The sequence below is a fragment of the Desmodus rotundus genome, chromosome 6 (assembly GCF_022682495.2).
Source record: "Desmodus rotundus isolate HL8 chromosome 6, HLdesRot8A.1, whole genome shotgun sequence".
NCBI lineage: Eukaryota > Metazoa > Chordata > Mammalia > Chiroptera > Phyllostomidae > Desmodus > Desmodus rotundus.
The window spans coordinates 144,916,406-144,936,704 of NC_071392.1; the positions used below are offsets into that span (position 1 = coordinate 144,916,406).

The 20,299-nt window shown below is 49.6% G+C and overlaps 1 protein-coding gene across 2 annotated transcripts in view; it reads right to left on the minus strand.

Annotated features, from left to right (window-relative positions):
- Window positions 1-20,299, minus strand: part of ADAM19 (ADAM metallopeptidase domain 19) — a 78,481-nt gene that overhangs the window by 9,483 nt on the left and 48,699 nt on the right. For both annotated transcript variants that reach the window (XM_045185059.2, XM_024576937.4), the window contains exons 8-18: window positions 16,229-16,300; window positions 12,769-12,935; window positions 10,381-10,465; window positions 9,587-9,726; window positions 7,736-7,913; window positions 5,280-5,369; window positions 4,358-4,553; window positions 2,980-3,088; window positions 1,423-1,627; window positions 704-781; window positions 491-599 (exon numbers count right to left, since the gene is read on the minus strand). In XM_045185059.2, coding sequence (XP_045040994.2) covers window positions 491-599; window positions 704-781; window positions 1,423-1,627; window positions 2,980-3,088; window positions 4,358-4,553; window positions 5,280-5,369; window positions 7,736-7,913; window positions 9,587-9,726; window positions 10,381-10,465; window positions 12,769-12,935; window positions 16,229-16,300 — 1,429 coding nt within the window. The remainder of the gene's footprint in view (window positions 1-490; window positions 600-703; window positions 782-1,422; window positions 1,628-2,979; window positions 3,089-4,357; window positions 4,554-5,279; window positions 5,370-7,735; window positions 7,914-9,586; window positions 9,727-10,380; window positions 10,466-12,768; window positions 12,936-16,228; window positions 16,301-20,299) is intronic.

A 20,299-nucleotide genomic window follows, 5' to 3' on the forward strand; every position in this document is an offset into this window, starting at 1 on the left:
TCATGAGATGTTTTTGTGACTATTTGTCACAATGTATTTAATGTGTGGCCCAAGACAACTCTTCTTCCAGTGTGGCCCAGAGATGCCAAAAGGTTGGACAGCCCTGAAAAGGAATCTAAACCATTATAATGTGCTCCAGGTTCATGATTACTTTCCACTGGCTGAGGAGGACTGCTTGCCACCCCACCCCACCCCCAACAGGATGAGATCATTCAATAACCTACAGTCTGCCCTTCTCTCTCTCTCTCTCTAAGATGTTTCACTCTACTCAGTAGAAACGACAGAGGAAAAGCAACTGAACTGCGCCCCACACTGGGCTGCCAGATGCAGCTGCTCCTCCCATACGGCCTCTCTTTCTTTTGTTCTCTGGTCTGCAAAATCTGGATAATGAAGCTGACTCATTATCCCTCTGCAACAGGCCACCTGCCCTCATGGCACCCACCCCTCCTCACAAAGGTGGGCAGAGACCCCGAGCAGGCCAGGCACTCACCCTCGGGGGGCATGGGCCCACTGTCGATGCTGCCCCCCTGGCCGGGCGTGTCGCAGAAGGGTGGTGCCCAGCCATGGAAGCAGTGGCAGTTCTGGTTGTTGTTGCAGACCTGGAGGGAGGGCCGGGAAGAGGCATCAGCACCCTGGAGAGCTCCAGCCTCCCCACAGGGCCTGCACCCGGGGACCCAGCTGCCCAGCCCCAGGGCACGCGTACCCCGTGGCCATTGCACTTCTTCCCGCAGCCTGCCATTTCAAAGAAGGAGGTGTTCCTGCACTGTCCTTCGAAGCAAATCTGCAGTGAGGAGGAAACCGAATCGTCAGCTCAACCTGGAACACACGGGACTCAGAAAGGCAGCCCACTTCAGGCTCCTGCGGTGCACATTTGGAAACCGGAAAAGCCAAGGACTGGACAGCAGTTAACTAAATCCCTCTATTCCTCTATTTGTAACTAGTGAGAAAACAACACATACTATATTGTGAAATCGTATCTGATAACAAATGTGTTATTACATCCTATATTAGTGTATGTCGGTTATATGTTAGTTACTTCATTGTATATTATGTACTAAACTAACTATTAAACTTAAAAATGATGAGGATGACAGCGGTCCGCTCTGTGCCAAGTACTATGTCCCAAGTGTTTTATATGTTGTTTTTAAGAACTTCATTCTCAGTTAACTAGGAGACGGTTACCACTATTTTCCCCAGGCTTCTCTAACTGCTAGTCCACCTCTTGCTTTACATGACAATTAATGACGAGGACAAAAGTGATCGTGATAATGGCCAGCCCGTCCAGGCGCAGAGGTGTGGAGCTGGCTGGGCTTTGAGCCCGGGTGTCTGCGCTCACACCTCTCGGTCACTGCCCTCGCTTCTTGGTCACGGCCTTCTCGGTTGCAGCCCAGCCCCTGAGGGAAGCTGCAGGAAGGGACTCACATGGTTGTGGCCACACTTGGTTCCGGCCATCACCAGGCCTGGGTCCAGAATGTCACCCTCCTCCTGGGGACTTCGGTAGACGTGGGTGCCCCGACATCGGATCTGCCTCCCGTTCATGACGATGGTGGTGTCGATGGACACTGCGTTGGACTCCAGAGGCCGGGCCTCAGAACTCTGACACTGGATCTTCCCACACTTGGCATCTCTGGCCCGAGAGAAAGAGAGAAAGAGAGAGAGAGAGAGAGAGAGAGAGAGAGAGAGAGAAGGAGGTCCAATCAGAGGCTGGGGAAGAGCTGAGGCATAGAAGAGCTTAACTTTTCTTGACCAGGGTAACAGGCTTCCAAGCCTGGGGAAGGGGCAAAGGGGCAATGCACCCGCTCTGGGGACCCACCTGGTGGACCTAGACCAAGGGAAGGAAACAGGAACCCTGTCTCCGCGTGGATCCAGGCCAAGAGCTGGACGTAGGGAGTTCTCTTTACTGCAAGGACAGCAGCCTAAATGGAGCAACCTGTCCCCCTGTGGTCCTTGTACCCCATGTACCCAGGTGCTGCAACCAGAAGCCTGGTGTCATCCAAGACTCCCCATTCCCCCTTACTCTTGGGTTCAAGCAATTTTTAGACCCTGTCAATCCTCCCTCCTATACATCGACCCAAATTCACACCATCACCCTTTCTTATCTGGACACCAGGAAACTGACCTCTGCCCCCAGTCTTGCCCCATTGGAATCTGATTTCCAAATTGCTCTCGAGTCAAGTCCAAACTCTCTCAGCCATGTGGTGAAGACTTTTTATGATTTGGTCCCTGCCTAACTATCTGGTCTCATTTCTAAGCAGCCCCCTCTACACTGTGCCCCAACAGTGATATTAGACTTTATATCACATGTTATCAGTTCTTTGACCACTGGTTTTCCACTTCTCATCTCTCTGCCAGGGACCCTCTCCCATGTAACAGCACCCAATCCACCCGATCTAACTGGAGAGTTTGCTCAGCTCCCAGCTTAGGCGTAGCCTCCTTTGAGAAACCACCTCCACCCACTAAGATCGGGCTGGGTGGCTCTCTCCACATGTCCAGTATCCCACTGCATTGTTAATGCAAAGTGCCATGTACTCAGCACAGTATCTGGCACAGTAAACCCTCAATAGATAGGGGATAGGCGAGCAGACGGATGAATGGATGGATGGGTGGCTGGTTGGCTGAAATGAATGAATGAATGAATGAATGAGTTAATGAACGAGGCTATTCAGATGAGGGTGTAATTAGCAACCTCCAGAAGTGACCCAAGAAGGCTGACTCCCTGCCCCACTGCAGAAAGGTCCCAAAGGAAGTCTGACCAGCTTTCTAGGAAGCGCTGCCCTCCACACCCTTCCCCAGGCTTCCTTAGAGCTGAACAGGGCATTGTCCAGCAATGGGCCTGGGTGAGATGACTGACTCCAGACAATTTATTTAAAGGCCCAGCTCTGGGGCCAGCCAAGCTGCTGGGCTGGGTGGAAGGGAGGAGGACAGCAGGAGTTGCTTTGTAACCTGCTCTTCTCACGGGGTCCGCCCTACGGTCATTACCTCAAGTTGCACTTCTTGTGTTCCCCATTCATGTCCTTCCCGCAGTTTCCAAAGGTGTCCCCGGCCACATTCACTTTCTCGAAGCAGAGATCAGGGGCAGGCCGGGCTCCTGAGTGGGCAAGAAACATTTATCAGTACACTAGCCAGCTTGACTAGAAGTCGGAAGCCCCTCAAAGGGCAGAGCCAGTCCTTGGTAAAGGGTCAAGGTTAAGAAAGCTTTTTGGGAGAGAATATTCAGCCTTTTCTTCCTGGACCCCCTATTAGCCTATCCTATCCCTACTCATAGAAAAAGGTTTTACATCAGTTTTTTATACTTTATTGAGGTTTTATATCTGTGCGTTTGTATGTTAAGCCTTCTCTCTAATAATAAAAAAAAACAGGCCTTGTCCTTTTCCAGGATTTTTAAAAATAGGTAAAGACATATGCAAACTTTTAAAGAAATAAAGTACGTCTTGGGAAGTTTTCTAACTAGCCATCTCAGTTCTTATTTCTCTACATCCTGGAAAAGTAATTGCAATCAACAATGCATCTTCTAGAGATACCTGTCTACCTTCTAGATAGAATTCTTTTGCACCTTTTAGATGTAATTCCTCTAATAAAGAACGACAGCACAGTCTAGTCACTGTTCTGCATCTCGCACTGTTCACTTAGTTCACTGTGGGAGGTGATTTTACTGAGACGTGCAGAGCTGCCTCCTTTTATTCGGCTGCACCATGCTGCACTGCGTGGCTGTACCAGAACTGATCTCAACGGACCCTATGGCGGATGTGTACAGTCGTCACGGTAACCAACAACACTGCAGTAATTATCCTCGTGAACTTATCATCACCTACATGTTCAAGTAGAATGGAAGGCACATTCCTAAGTGGTAGAATGGATGGGTCCAATGATCAGTGCATTTGAAATTTTTGTGTCTCCAAATCGCTCTTCACAGGGGTTGTATCTGTTTCCCCACACTGTCCACACTGCTGTGTCGTTACTCTTCGTGTTGTGTTGTTACAGTACTATTATCACCATCACATCGTTACGTTAACTCTTCAGTCCTTGCCAACCTGATATATAAGAACCCTATCTTACAGTAGTTGTAATTCGACTTCAGTTAACGTGAATGTGGGTAAACACCTTATAGGTGAGGGCCGTTTGCATTTCCTTTTCTGTCTCCATCCTCTGCCCACCTCGCTTTGGGATTTTTCTCATGCGTTTCCCTGCTCTGTGCACGTAAACCCTCAAGGAACTGGGGGAACCCAGTCCACTGCCTCCCCTGGAAGTCTGCCCTGACCCAAGGGTAGGATGTGGAGGCGCTGTTTTGAAGCCAAGACTCCACGCTCAGCAGGGGGGTGGCGGGCGGGAGGAGGGCCGCGCACCGCAGCTCACTTACCAGGCCCCCACAGCTGCTGGCACTGCTTCTGGTAGGTGAGGCACATGCCGTTGTAGCAGTAGGCCTGGCCGCCCTCGCAGGGGGTGCCGTCCATCTGGTAGAAGTTGGTGGGACAATGAGCAGACTTGCCCGTGCAGAACTCTGGGAGGTCGCACTGCCGGGCCTGCTGGCGGCACAGCGTGCCAGGGGCCAGCAGCTGAGCAGAGGAGAAGAGGGAAAAACACCGATGTTTTGCCAGCCCTCACCCCTCCTGGCAAAGGGCTTGTGAGCCTCACTCTGGTGGAGCAGAATTTCCCATTACTACCATTTTACATGACCTCACTAGTTCAAACCGGCGCAAACCTCCTCCTCCGAATAGTGACCTGAGCTGTCCAGGTGTTTTCACAAATGCTAACTCACTTCCTCTTCAGAAGAAGTAGGTGAGAAATAATATTTACACAACGATCTACACCTGACTAAGTGCTTCAGTAGTAACGCCTACTTGTGTGGAGCTCCTGCTCCAGTGCCCTGTACAAATATTACTCCGTTTAGCTTTCATGACAGTTTTATGTAATATACTTAGCTCTGTTTTATAGACTATAAAACCTGAGACGGCATAGGTTAATGTATCCAAAGTTAATGTATCCACGGGGAGTAAAAGGCAAAAAGAATCAGGTCCATTAATATGTACACAGAGATACACACACAGGCACATATTATAAACTCACATATTCAAATATTCAGACCTATTCACACACATACATGCAAATGTCTATACACACATTTTCCCCTGGGCATCTACATGCATGCCCATGTGTGCTCATTATGTGTTAAGGGGGTCCCGGCTCCATGTGTCTGAAATTCTGTGGCCCCGTCCATCATGGCCACAGCAGGGCACTGGGCGGTCAGGTCAGAGCCCTGGGCCTGGGGGAGGGCCACTCACCTTGCACCGGTGACAGCAGGCGCCATGGGCACACTCGGCCCCTTCTCTCAGGGTGCAGTCAGAGGCGTTGCAGCACGGGTTTTCACATTCCTGGAGGGCAATGGGGGCGGGCGTGAGCCTCCGGGGCAGTGGGACCTGAGACAGGAGTCTGGGCGGGCTCAGAGCCTTCACCCGCCTCCCGCACCTCCCCACCCCACCACTCCCCACAGGTCCCCGGAGCGCCAGCTCCCTAGTAGGCTTTACCAAATAACTACTTTGTAGCTTAACCGCTAAGGTAATGTGTGTTTATGGTAGAAATACACACACACACACATACAATCATCAGTGTCACCACAACTCAGACACAACTCCATTTGGGGTGTGGATGTTTTTCCAGGCATTCTCCTATACATGAAGAGAAACATGCACCTATTTTATAAAACCACAGTATCTGAACTGCTCTGTAATGTGATATAATACGCACGCTTCTCCTTGTAACCCTGTGTCCTTCCAACATGATTTGCAGTACAGCATGACACTACATGGGAGTTCTGACTTGTTTTCTCGCCCCCACCAGAACACCCCAAGACTCGGTCGTCTACGCTGCCCTCTCTGTGCCCCACACCTCCGCCCCCACCCCCGGCCTTACTATCCCACCCAAAGAGGCCATGAGGAGCAAGGACATCCGGCACCAGCTTGAATGCTGCCCTTTCTGTCAGCTCCTGCGGCCTGCTTCCTCAGACTTCTCCCGCCACCTGCTGCTCCTCCTCGACCCTCGCCGGCCGGCCTTTCCGGGATGGGAGGTCTCCCGGGTTCCACACTTTCCTCTCTTCCTTCCTGCCCTGCTGGTCCTCATGTGCTGACACAGGGCATGAGACTTAAAAGAATGACGGATGGCCAGTGCCTCTGAGGGGCCTCCTAACACTCCTGCTGTTGTCGCAGCTCACAGTTCTCGACACAAGAGGCAGGATTGGCCCCCTTCACAGACGGGAAAACTGTGGCTCAGACAAGTCCCATGCCGTGGCGCACCTGGCAAGTGTGGGAGCAGAACTCCAGCCACGTCTGCCTGGGGCCCACTCCGTGCATACTGACCACATCATAAGTGTTACTGGGCAGACCTATCGGAGCGACACGTGCCAGTGCCTAACTAGAGATCCGCCCGTTTTCCCTAAGAGAGGAAATAAGAACACTTCCCTTCCTTTAATCTCTCCCATCCTGGGCTCCAGGCAGGTCCTTCCCTTCCAATATACCACGTCTCTTCCCACCTCAAGGCATGGCCCCTCCCTGGACTGAAATGTGCCTTATCGCCTTGCACTCCTCACCAACTCCCAATAGCCCTCGGGTATGGGCTCAGAGGTCACACCCCCACCCACGTAGGGCAGCTCCCCTCATACTACAGAAACTCATAGCGCCTTGTCATTGGCCCTCATATTTAGATACTTTTGCAACTATTTGGTCAATCTGTGCTTCCCTCACTATACTACACGTGTCACCAGGCCAGGGACCACATCTACTTTTGCTGTGTTTGTCCTATGCCTAGCACCCAACTCAGTAAGTATCTGTAGAATCAGCAACTGCTCCAAATATAAGCCAAGCGGCTGAGCCCACTTGTGGGCTCAACTCCATGGGCCCCCCAGGATAACACAACACCCTCCCCTCTGAAGGGTCTAGGCTGGTCGCTGTGAATTTGCGATGGGGTGATGGGGTAGCAGAACCTTTAGCTGGGTCTTGTTTTATTTTGAAAGTTACTTGCTGATGTTTAAAAACTAATCAAACCATAGGGAAGGTTATAAAATCCAACAGTCTTTCCCACATACACAGACCCAAAATCTCATCCCCCACGGCTAGCTGGTACTCATTCATTCTCCCCCAAATTGTTTTCATGTTAACAGACATATTTTCACCCTTCCAAAAATAAAGACAAAACTATCCAGTTCTGCTTTTTGCAGAACAACACGTGGCCATTAAAAATGACAGGGCTATGCTGTATGCCTGTCACATTCATGTTCAAGATCAAAACAGCTCTGCTCCTTCTTCCTCCTAGCAGCCCCTCAGACTTGACCATACTTCCTACTTCCTCTTTCAATCATCTCTTCTCCAGGCTGAACAGTATGAGCTTATTATTTTAAGCATCCTCATAAGGCCCAGAGTCAAGTTCATATGACCAGCTGTGTGGCTTCCAGAATAAATTCGGTGCGGCTGGAAGCCTAAAAAGGCCACCTGCCACGGCACTGGTGAAGCTTGTGGTCTCTGGTTACATCGGACACCCACAAGGAAAACCCCACCCCAGCCTGGACAGAAAGAGTGACAACCTCAAACTGGGAGAGTATGCAGAAATGGCCCCATCGTCAACACTTACTCTCCACGTGGTATTTGTGATGTTATGGGACATGCACACAACCAAGAAACTTTTCGTTCTCTTTGGACTGGAGCCTTGAAATAAATGCAGATCCCCCACCACAGCCGGGACACCTTACCTCTTCCTCCCCGCAGTCACACTCTTCCCCATCTTCCAGGTACCCATTTCCACATCGCCGGCCTCCATACAGCGTCCTGGTGTCTGGCAGGTTCGAGAGACACATCCCGCCACCTGACTGCAAATACCTGTCCAGCTCTCTTTTGTTGCATCCATTGAACACTTTGGGGAAAGGATGGCTGGCGGAGAGTAAAAATGGAGTTAGCTGGATGTCTGAGCACCAAGCAGCCAGAACAGCTGTCAATCCTGCTGACCACTGGGCTGGTTCCACCTAACGGGACTCAGAAACCACCCCCCCACTGATGGTGCCATGAGCATACATTCTGCCCCCGCCAAACATCATCAATATATTAACTTTCAATTCCTTCTAAGAATTAAGAAATACTAACCACTCCATAATGGTTTTTTCACCCCTTCTGCACAGAGGAAGTACCTCAGAACCAGAGGCTGCAATCTCTGCCCTCTGCATGAACAGTTGCCATAGATAAAGGATCATAAGTGTTGCAATAGGTCTCTTGAGCCTTAGAGCCAAACACAACACCAGCCAACCCAAACTTCTTTCTGAAGCCGATACTAGATAGAGATTTTCTTGGGACAGAAGACTAGGCTAGAAAGGGCCGAGATCATGGGTTTAATTTTTTGTTGTGGAGCCAGTGATCGGATCTCCAGACTAAGGACACGGGCAGTGCTCCAAACTCAGCCAGCCAGCTCACAAACGCATAGTCTTTATCACAAAGGGTATAAAATTCCTGAGTCCACTACTGGGAAAAAGAATTAAGAGTCATATGTTCCATGGTAGCCCGTCAGCACTGCCATTTGGGTCTGTAACAGAGTTACCCGGATCCCAGTTCTCTAACCCACCTGGACGCTGAACACAGAGGGTTTCCCTGAGGCATATCAAGCATATCAGAAGGACTTTACTGGTAAACTGCTAAAATTTACACAGTTTAAACACAAATTGGAGTAGTGATTAACACAACTCTCAATTGTTTGTCTACAATAGGCTTCCTAGCTGGGGAAGAAAGAGGCAGACTTCACCAGGAGCCCAGGGGCCTGAGTGTGTCACAGCGGAGGTGCGGGGGGGTAACACTGGCCACTGGAGCTCCAAAGAAGCTGCATTTCTCTCGGAGACACTGCAACACCATTTCTTTAAGAAACATAAGCAAGTCTTAATGGTTTGGGGTGGGAGGAACGTAACTTCCCACCATGATGCCTCCCAAGGAAGGACTCAGGTCCTGGAAGAACCCAATGCTCTCTGCTGAGTAAGTTCAGACACTGAATATAAGTCGTTTGAATGAACTACAGAATTCTCTTTCAAGGGCTCTGGTTTAAAAATCCTCACAACTCCAGGGAGATGCAGCTGCCTTGGGCTTGCTCCTCCTGGTAAACACAGCCTACAAATTCCCTGAGGGGTCACTCCGGGGCGTGCAAATGCTCCTCTTTCTTCTCCCTGTTCTGGAGGCCACATGGGCACTTTCTAAGGAGCCTGGGAAAGAACAGTACACATCAAGCTCCCCTGGAATGGAGGGACAAAGAACTGTGACTGTTATCAAAACCGCTCTTCACCAAAAACTCACAAAGAGAAAAAGACACGTGTAGCCACGCCAGGTTTGTAGCTGAAGACCTAAGACAAAATTAAGTCTGTCTAGGGTCTCACCTGTACCAGGCCGCCTGCTAGAAACCTAGTGCTCCTTGCAGGCCCATGCTTTCTTTGTCCTCCTCCCATCTCTTCGGTGTCAAAAGCACATATTGCTCAAAGTTCTAACAGAGGCTCCCTGGGGCCAGCTGGGAGGAGCACTGGGTTGTGCATGCTCTGCCCTCCACCCCGTCCTTCCCTTCCTGCCTGACTCACCCGGTGGCGGCTGCCATGATGCACCCACCGTCAGCCTCGCTGGCTGGGCAGCAATTGGCAGAATCGTGGCTCATGCCGAAGTTGTGGCCCATCTCATGGGCCATGGTGGCGGCCACGCCAATGGAATTCTCAGAGTGGTCCTGCACAGGGAGAGATTCAGGTCAAGAAGACTGCTGCTCCCAACCCCCAACCCTGCCTTTACTTTTGGCCAAGCCTCACAGCTTGATAAAGGCCCGTGCTTTTAACTACATGCTGCACCTGCCAATCATATGGGATGGATGGAGGACGGACAAAGAGAGGATGGCAGGCTCCGTGATATCTACTTCCCACGTCAGAACTGAACACTCAAAGTCATTTAATAAGTAGTCACAAAGTCAGAGAGAACTCAAAAGAAGGCAGTAATTTCCTAGCCATGACTTTGAGACAAGCTCTTATTTCATAATGATACACGCAACATGAAACCTAGAATAAAAAATGTTTTTCATCTCTGTCATATTACCACCTCCCAACCCACAGTTTGGAAGATATGAAAGACCTAGTGATGTGTTAATGTGACCGCTTCTGGGTTTTCCTGAACTTGAAAACTGGGGATAAACTACAGTCAATGAAAATTCACCCCTGGCACCTCCATCCCTTATCACTTATGACTTCATTTTACACAACTGCTCTTTGTGATGTCAAAGCTTTTCTTTCCTCTAATAGTAACAGAGAACATTATTTTTGACAAGATGACCTGCTGTCTCGCGAGAGAGTTTGCTGCCTTCTGCAACATCCACATGTCAGCTGAGACTCACCATGTTGACTCCTCCAGACTGGTACACGGAGCACATGGCCATGAGGGGGGCCAGGCCGATGGTGATGCCCTGGAAAGACCTGCCCCTGCAAGAAGGAAGGCGACAGGGTGACTACGGAGGGGACTGAGAGGGCTGTTTCCATGTGCCCAGGAGCACGTGGCCACCATGGTGTCCCTTGGCCCTTCTGCCACTCCCAGACCGTTCCCAAGGGGAGAGGCCCTGGTATCACAGGCCAAATGGACAGATCCCAGGTTGCCACACCTCTGACTTCCTCTCACCCACTCCCTCACTGCTCTAGAAAAACAGAGAGTGAAAGGTCACTTTTCCCCACAATATACCCATAGCCCTGTTCCCTGGAAGGAAATGGGCAGGGCTTGCAAAGCTGCATCCCATTCCTGCTGCACAGGAAAAGCTCAGAGGGTGGGGGGTGGGGAGGGGAGAATGGCACAGGCTCTGATGCTGAAGTGAATCAGGCCCACTTCCACCAGCTGCTGGGGTCCCATGCCACATCCCTGGCCCTGGGGGACAGTGCAGGGCATTTTGGACAGCAGCTGTGGGGGCTGATGCTTCATTCCTGCATCACTCAGGGGCCAAGGAAACAGATGTGTCCCATCAGAAGTGTCAAGAAGTGCAGCTGGGTGCAAGAATGACCTATTTCTGCCTTTGTTTTGCAATTCTGATCCTACTCCGCCAACGGCCAAGCTCTGTTCCCCTGTTTAATTCATCCCTCTCTGGCTGTATATATACACCCAGTGCAGGGGCCAAGAAATAACTAAAACCCAGTGTTTTCATGCACGCCACAAACACGTAACTTAAAGTCTACATGGAAAGTCATTGTGCGGTACTTCAGTATCTCCGTGCTTGTCTTACCTAGAGCCTGCTATCTTTGCGAGCTGATACTATCTTACATATTTTGGGTCACTAGAACTTAGAACCTGAAACATGGTGGGTGCTTAATAAATGTGTGATGAAGTCAAGGCCGACTCTTCTTCAGAGAAACAAGATGTAACGGAATACATAAAATATGTGCAAATGTACATGAAGTCCTACTGGTGATTTCATAAACTTAGACAACGGCTCCGAGGAAGTCCTGCTGGAAACCTTGATTCAAGGTCTGGCCCAAAGCAGGGCCCTGTGCTTCCAAAGTTCGGGCCAGAAGTCTTGGGTACCCTAGGACTCTTCCGAGGTGAATGTACTCGTTGCCCAGGTTTTTGGTATAGTTGTTTCCCTGATCTTTTTCAATTATTTTTGAAATTAAAAAAAAATTAAATAAGCTTTTGTTTAAAAACTTCTAGATAACTTCTAATAACTTCTAAATAACTCATGGCTTAACAGGGAAACCAAAAGTGAAATGATAAACCACTTAGAAAGGGCAGTGCAGCATAATATTTTACAATGAATGGGATGCATCAGGACTTTCTTTAGAGTAAACAAATGTTGAAATGATTTTTAATTCAGAAAGGTATTTTGGCAAGAAAAGAAAAAAAATGATTTGATTATGTACGTGCCGTGGTTGTAACTGCCTCAGGATACCCTTGGAAGTCAACCCTAATAAAAACTAGCCCTGGCTGGTGTAGCTCAGTGGATTGAGCACGGGCTGTGAGCCAAAGTGTCGCTGGTTCGATTCCCAGTCAGGGCACATGCCTGGGTTGCAGGCCAGGTCCCCAGTAGGGGGCATGTGAGAGGCAACCACACATTGATGTTTTTCTCCTTCTTCCTCCTTCCCTTCTGTCTCTAAAAAAAAACAACAACAACTAGATAATCACCTCCAGGGGACTGTCACATGTCACCATGACCCTCATCAATATCTTCTCTTTTTCTCTCCGAACTGAAAGAAACACAATCCTTACCCCACCCCCTCAATGTCTCCCTCCCACCAAACACAGTCCCTGTACTAACTGCCACTCTGACTGTCTTGGCAGGCAGTCCTAAGCCTCCAGGAAAGAAGGACAACCCAGGGAGCCGCCCCACCCCTGCCCCAACTGTGCCCGCTTCAGGAGGTTAGCTCTGGGCTAGAACAAAGTGCCAAGATGAAGATGAGCCCCTCAGAAAGTCTGTTTCAAAGCTGCCCACGACCAGCAGTCGGTCGGTTCCCAAGGACACACTCAGCTGTCTCACACACTCAGATGAATGTGTGTAGGTCTCATTTCCTCATCTGGATTGTAAATGCTTTCGGGGGTTGTTATAACCCTCAGGCTTTGTAATATTTTCCAGCATGCACTAGGCACAGGGCACACATCTGACACACACTTGATTACAGGGACCAGAGAGTTGGGGCGGCCCCAGTGCAACCAACACTCAGCATCGGGAAAGGCAGGGGCAGAAAGCACAGGCTCTGTGGACAGGCAGGCAACACCGGGGCAATGGGTGTGGAGAAGGGCTCCTTACGTGACTAACTGCGCATTGTCGTGTTTCTTCTGAGTGAGCAGCTTGCGCCTCCAACGGAGAAAGGACCAGAGGGTAGAGTAAGGGTTCTCCGAAACTTCACACAAATCACCGTGAGTCCACACTTCCAAGCCCACGAGAGCAATCCGGATGTTCAAGGATCGGTAAAACTGATCAGTGAAACAGAAAAGCCACAGCGTCATCTTCATCTGTCAATGCTAGGAAGGAGCTTGTAAATCTCAGGCGGTTAAGTAGTATTCCGTTGTATGGATATACCCAATTGTGTATGGATGTTTTATTGGAAGATGTCCCCACGCATGTTGGAAGTGAATGGGTAGAAATGATCTACGAGTAGGTAGATATGCTTACTCTCGAAAGTTTCCTTCCCCATCACTGGAGGTGCTTAGCTTTCACTGAGGATACCGTCAACTGCAAGCATTAGACTGCAAAGGGCCAGGCGATCTCCAGGGTTCTGTCCAACCCAAGGGTTTGGAAATTCTATAAATGAGACCTGACTCTCAGGATCCTTAAGGGTAGAACTGTATCTAACTTTTATAACATAGTACCTTTCACGTCATATGCACATAAGCAGGATGAGCGCTTTCTTTAAAGCTAACTATTAGGAGGTGTGGGTATAAGAAATTCTTTGACTGGCAAAGCCTAGAGAACACTGAGGCAGTGACTTAAAAAATAAAAAAGTTGCACGTAAACCTAGGTGACATGAGCAAGGAGATACCATTTAATCCCAGACTGGATGACTTTGGGCAGGTACTGCCCCAGGTGAAAATAAAAAATCCGAGCACTTTCTAGGTACAAAGCACAGAGGCTTAGAGTTAAGTACCCTGCCCAGGGTCTCGGCAGAAAAATGGGGGAGCCCGGATTAAAGCCAAAATGACCAGCTCTCGGAGCGGACGCAGGACCCCACTCTGCTCAAGTGCGGGCGCTTTCACACACAGACGATCCACTTGCGTCCAAGAAACGGTGGGGGCAGGACGGGCTCCAGATGCAGTTGACCTCAATGGAAATTTTGATTTTCCTGTTTTGTGCCAGGTCGATCATTACAGAAAATAAAAAGTTTGGATTCCAATTTGAACTTGCTTCACCAGGGAGCTTTTTAAGGACTTAAACTTGGCTTTTTCGTGGTTAAGGAAACACATTTTGGATTGGGTTCATGATTCAGCAAATTAGTGCAGTTCATTCCAGGTTTGGTTCAACAACAGTTCAGTTCAAGTAGCTGGGTCAGCAAGCCTCGGAGAAGTAGGTCAGCCTTCCAGCCAGGGGTGACAGACATCAGCTGCTGGGGAGAGAACTGAGACCGCTTCGCAGAATGAATGGACTAGACAGCCAAGCTGGGGGCCTCAAGGACAGACTGGGGTTTGCTCTCTTCTCTTTCTATTTTTTCATCAGCACCCTTGGTTCTATCACCCAGACTGACTGCAGAGTCCACAAAGAGAGACCCAGCCAAGTCTCCCACCTGCCGGGTCTCCAGAACAATAGATGTCACGTGGGTAATAACGGGGTCTGCCTCCTGTATACACCCCAGGGACCAAGCTGTTCTTGTTTTCCCAGATGTTCAGTGTTTGGGTTGTAGGATCATTTAGATGTTATTGTGGGTGGAGTGAGTCAAGAGCGAGAGTGGACTGGACCGTGTCGCTGGAGCCCTTCCTTCCAGGAAATGCCAGGGTTCGCTTCCACCAGTCCCTGACAGCTGCCTGCAATTTCCAGAGCCGTCTGGGCCGAAGAAAAACACATGGCACAGATGGTCCCACATGGTGATTTCCGAATACTACCAACTTTGCTTGTAAATCCCTGAAAAATACCCAATTTTCTCCTTTATATTCCAGTGTTTAGGAAAGAATTTCTCCTTTTAGCCTAGGCTCCATGAATCCTTAGCAGGCCCAGAGTTAAAGCTTCAGAAGTTCTGTGAGTACCCTGAATTAGTACAATAAATGTTTAAATAGAGTCTCAAAGAGACTTGTGACCCCAAATATATTAAAATCTACATTTTAAAGCTACTCCTAGCCTGTCAAGAGCCTAGGTTGCCCATTCTACTGCATTTTGCACTACAGGAAATACTAATATATATACTTAAAAACCAAAGTATTTCCACGTCCCGAACCAGCCTGTTCTAGTAAAATTCAAGAATTTGGGTATTTCCTAAGAGCATGTTTAAGAGGTCTGCCCTAGGAAAGGTAACCATCTGCATGGTCTTTCTGCGACAGGAAATAATTTTAGAACCATTTTACAGATGGAGACTGTACAGATTGGTCCCCAAACACCACTCCTCAACTTTTACAATTCTGTCCCTTTCCCTTGCAGACCTACCTCAAATTTCTCCTAAGTCTGAGAATCCCCGGGCTTTTTGGTCCTAGAAGGAAACTTAAAAGAACCTTAAAGCTTTCTTAAACTGAACTCCTCTACGTCCTCAGTTCTCTGGGAGTCACTGCAGGGAGGAAGGGAAGGGGTCAGAGGACAACGCTCTCAGTCCTCACCCCTGCTTCAGCTTAGGGCAGTCCATTTCATCTGACTTTTCTGTTGGACTGTTTTGTACTGGCCTCAGCCTATTAATAACCAGTGTCACATAGCTGGGCCAGCCCTGTGGTTCTCATTATGAATGCAAGACTCCCTTCAGCAATAACCATCAGGAAACTGAAAAGATACAGGTTTATTACGTACAAGGTCTGGAAATTACACAGCACATCTGGGGCCACACAGTGAGGTGCGGGGGGTGGGGGGGTGAGGGTGAAGAGAGAGAGAACGGGCCTGGGTTCTGCTTTCATTGCGGTGAAGGGTGGGGGCCCAGGTTTTTGAGGGTTCCCTCTTCATCACTGAATGTGAAGCACAGAGTGGGAATTCAAAGCACAGGAAAAGAAAAAAAAAACACAAAAACCAAGTAGCCCAAATGATCACTTACGGAAATCAACCAAGACCTCTAAAACAATGAGCCTCAGTGGAGGGAGGGCGGCTCTTCCCCCAGGCCTGTGGTAGCAGAGTGTCTGCTGAGACAGCCCACTTTGAAGTGGGTGCTCCTTTGGAATGAAGGCTTAGGCAATCAGAGCTCAAGCCAGGCACTTGAATTATAAAAAGGAAAAAAAAAAACCCCAAAAAACAAAAAACAAATTTCAGGGCTTATATTACATAGAAAGTGGCATAAGATTTCATTTTAAAAAAAGGATTCCACCAGAAAATAAAAACAATCCAAAGCCACTGATTTAGGCCAACCCCTCTATTATGTAAATTCAACACAAAACAATACAAAACTTCCAGCCAAAGAAGAAGAGTTCGGTGGCTACGGTCACGTAGCTGAGCCTTGTCAGATGGCCCCGGGCCTCTGTGGCATTGCTGTTCCCTCTCAGAAACTGGCTGGGCTGGCCAGGTCACCAAGAGGCAGCTCAGGTGCTACGTGATCTCCTGTCCTCTGAGGTGCTGGCACCTTTCCCACAAAGTACACACCTGGTCTCACCTTATCAACGTAATTGGCGATCTCCAGGAGCTTGTGTTTGGTGGCATCCTGGTCTCGTCCGTTCTTCTGAAACTGAATGGGACAACAGAGCTAGGTAACAGGTAAGCCCCACAGAACCCCTCTCAGGACCCCTCCTATGCCCATTACTTGTCCTTGAATTAATATTTACTTTCTTCCATCTTCTAGGGGCATCACATTTACACAGCTGTCTCCCCACCACACACACACAGTGCCAGCTCGGGGACAGCAGAGCCCAGGTCAGGCCCATTTGGTGTCCCTAACTACAAGCTCAGTGCCAGGCCCGGAGCTGTGCACACAGCAGTAGTTGGGCAGTGAACTGAATTCTTTCTCCAGCTCTTGAAGTCAACCTTGTTCTCCTGTCCTCCAAAGGAGAAGGCATCCCACACACTCCCACCGGGCCTTAGCAGAGGGATTGGTTCGATCCCTGCCTTGGTCGTCACCCCAACATAAAGCTGCCATCACAGGGTTGCAACAGGTCCCCCTACATGTGACCCATCAACAGTGGTCAAACGTTACTGAACGCCTGCCATGGGCAAGGCACTGTGCCCAGGTGGGAGAGCCTGGGACTGGCCTAGAGGAGCTTCGGTGAAAACAGAGAGAGGGCCGAAAATAACCACAGTGGCAGCTTCTGTATTTAGGGAGTATATAATTGAAATGCACTGAGAAAACATGGACAGAAATAACTGCCATCAGAGGCCACATGAGTGATACAGAATGGGCGCTAGTGTCGAAGATCGTAAGACCTTGGCTTTGGTCTGGCACACCACGCAGATGGGCTGGTAGCGCCTCCCACAGTGAAGAATTCTGAGGCTGCATGGAACTCAGCAGGGAAGAGTGCTGTGCTCGATTGGAAATGCCTGCCATGGGTACCAGGACATTTCAGTATGTGGTCCCACATTCATCTTTCCTGCTTCAAAAGGGTAGCTCTTTCAGCGGCAATGATGAAGGACAGCTTCACAGCGTACAGATAAAATTTGCCAAAATTCACCTGAATTTTCAAATGATGGGCATGTCCTATCCATTATCACTGTTACGTAGAATCTGGGTACCTATCTGATTTACCTGGGATACACAACCGTATATGTTACGTCAAGTCCAAACCTTCCCACCCTTCCTCCACCCTATCCAGCAGGAATATTCAAACAAAAATGTGGGCAACTGTAATTGAACAACAATAAAAAAAAAAAAAAAAAGAATATCCAAACGAGAAACAAAAGAACAGCTAAATAAAACTCCCTGGGATGCTGGCTGTGATGGGGGTGTCTCCCCCATGATTCAAGGGAGAAAACCACCCTTTCCCATTCTTCCACTGCACTTGGACTTCCCCGCGCTTCCTCGGGGCTGCCACTCATCAGAACTGTCAATAGCCTCATGTTCACTATTGCCTTCTGAGAGTTAAACTCAGTGTCATTGTGACTTAAACCTTTATGAGGTGTTAATCCTGAAGTTTCTCATTATAGAGTCATCCCATTTCTAGACCGGTCTCATGCACAGAAAGCGTCGCAATATTTAGTGAATATTTATTATAATAAAGTCAGAGCCATACTTCATTGCCTTTCAATTACTCCTATCTTCAAGCACCTGCCTGATAAGTACCACCACAGTTCTAGGGGTGTATTGTGTTGTCCAGAAGAGTCTCGAGTAGGAGTCAGCAAATGTTTTCTTAAATGGCCAAACTGTAAATATTTTAGGCTTTACAGCTATACCGTCTCTGTCACAACTATTCAACTCCGCTGCCATACAGCTCAAAAGCCACCGGGGACAATACACACAGCAGTAGGCATCGAAGTAGTCCGATAAACCTTTATTTACAAAAACGCGGTGGGCTGGGTTGGACCATGGGCTATAGCTTGTAGACCCCTGATCTAAAGAAAGGACTATCTCAACCTTCAACTGTCTAGAATGACAGAGAAAGTGAAACACAGTGCATCACCTGGCCTTTTCCAACTCCCTCACCTTCTGCCTGCATCAGGAAAGTTCTCTGTATTCCCATTTTTACAGCTGTTCTGTCCCCTTCTGCAATACCCCACCTTGCTCCTCCCTCTCCTGGATTTGCCCTCTCCTCTGCGGCAGTGAGCTGAGCCCCACCCTAGGCCCAGGGAGTGGGCAGCTGCTTGGTCATTTGTACAGTGGACAATGCTCTCTCCCTCTCTCTAGGCAGCAACACTATCCATGCCCCTGCTCCCTGTGCAGAGCCCAGAGGAGGAGGCTGGCCTGTGTCAGCACCAGGTTGTAAATCACAGATAAGGCAGCCCTCCCACTCTGTGTCTTCCCATCCTTTCAGATGAATTAATTGTCAGGCATACACTTCTGCCAGCAGAGGATGAGAGGCCGCTTGAAGAGGGATGGGGGAGAGGAGGAAGGGGAGGGATTTGTAAGCCTGAGAGCCAGCCTGGCCTACTGTACCCCCCACTCCACCCCTCCCATGACTCATTCAAAGCCCAGGACCCTAAGAAAGCAGCAAGTTCCCCGTCCCCAGGCAGCATGAATCCCGCCTGTCAGGCGCTGCTGCTGAAGGCACTCTCCTCTGACACTGGGCGATGGCTCTAGGCAACACGCAGTCCCCAAGGCACCTGGAGCACTCTTCCTTTTGGGGGGTTTTCTGTGACCCTGGAGGTCAGGAGACGAAAGATATCCAACCCCTACCCTGCTTCTCCAGCTTCCATGGACTCGCATCCAGTGGGTTTTAAAACCCTGCACTACGATTCCAAAGGGGAGAGTGCAGGGCTGAAGCGGAGGGTCACCCCACGTTTACGACAGAGTGGCTGTGTTTCTATAGGCTCAACTACTGGGGTCCCAGGAGCTGTCCTCTGAGCCAAGGATTCTGGGGCTGAAAACAACAGTTCAGGACACTGTATTAGATGACCTCAGATGCAAAGCTTAAATGAAAAAATGTCCTGGAGTCAGAAGAGCTTAGCTTTCTTCCAGCAACCCTCCCGCTGGAGGCCAGCGACGGTCACCTCCTCCCGTGACCCTCCTCCCGTGACCGCAGAACCTTGGCTTTTAAATCACCTTTGGAGCTTGCTCCCCACGCTGCTCTCCCATCCTACACACACACCAGTCTTTGGAAAGGAAAACAAAAGGCTGCTTAAAATCAATACCGCCATCAATTAAAAAGCCAAACTCCTCAAAGCAGAACACGATGTTCCCCGGCCTGCAATGCCGTCTGCCTCCACCTCCCTGCCCAGTTAACAACTCCTTGTCCCTTCGGACAGCTCCAGGGCCACCTCCTCCCTCCACTAACACACGAAAGCAGACCCTTGGGCCTCAAGTCTAGCGTTCTTCCCACCACTCCGCACCGATGGCTCCAGCACCTGTGGTCTGGGACTGCAGACCACACACGGTGACCTCAGAAGGAGGCTTTTAGGGAAGCTGGCAACCAAGCCGCTTACACGGGGCCTGAGACAGACCAGAGCCTGGCTGAGTTCTGTCCTAAGGGGAGCCCTGGGCGAGCGTGTGTGACTTAGAGCACAGTCAGCTCTTCTCGACTTCCCATGCCCAGAAGATGTGCTTAGTCACGTGGTTGAGTCACTACATAAAGTGAGAACTGAGGTAAAATATGGCTAATTTAGGCAAATGTGGGCTCTGGGGCTTGAACCCATTCCTCAGGTGTCAACTTCAACATCACCGTCTTGGAGAAGTTTCACCCAATCTCCAAAACCGCCATGTTGGATCCCTCGGGGTCTGCACTCTACCCCTCTGCAATGACACGTCTTAGCAGCTCTGGCACCGGCCAAGGACACTGGTCGAGGATAGGGTTCGGTGCTGCTGTTGTGGGCTCTCTGATCCCAGGGGCAGGTCTGTCTATACCTCCTGGGGCCACGCACTGGGCATGGCACATAATAAAGAATCAAGAAATCGTTGATGAATAAATGAAATGAAAGAGAGAGAGAGAGAGATGGGTGTTCATCAGATCTTAGGGGTCCAGGCCTGCGAGGACCTGTCTAACTTGAGGAGCATGGGATTAAAGGCCAGACAGCTATTCCTCTAGGCCAGCAGTTCTCACTCTTGTCTGTGTGTCAGAACCAGCCAGAGGGCTTGTGAAAACAC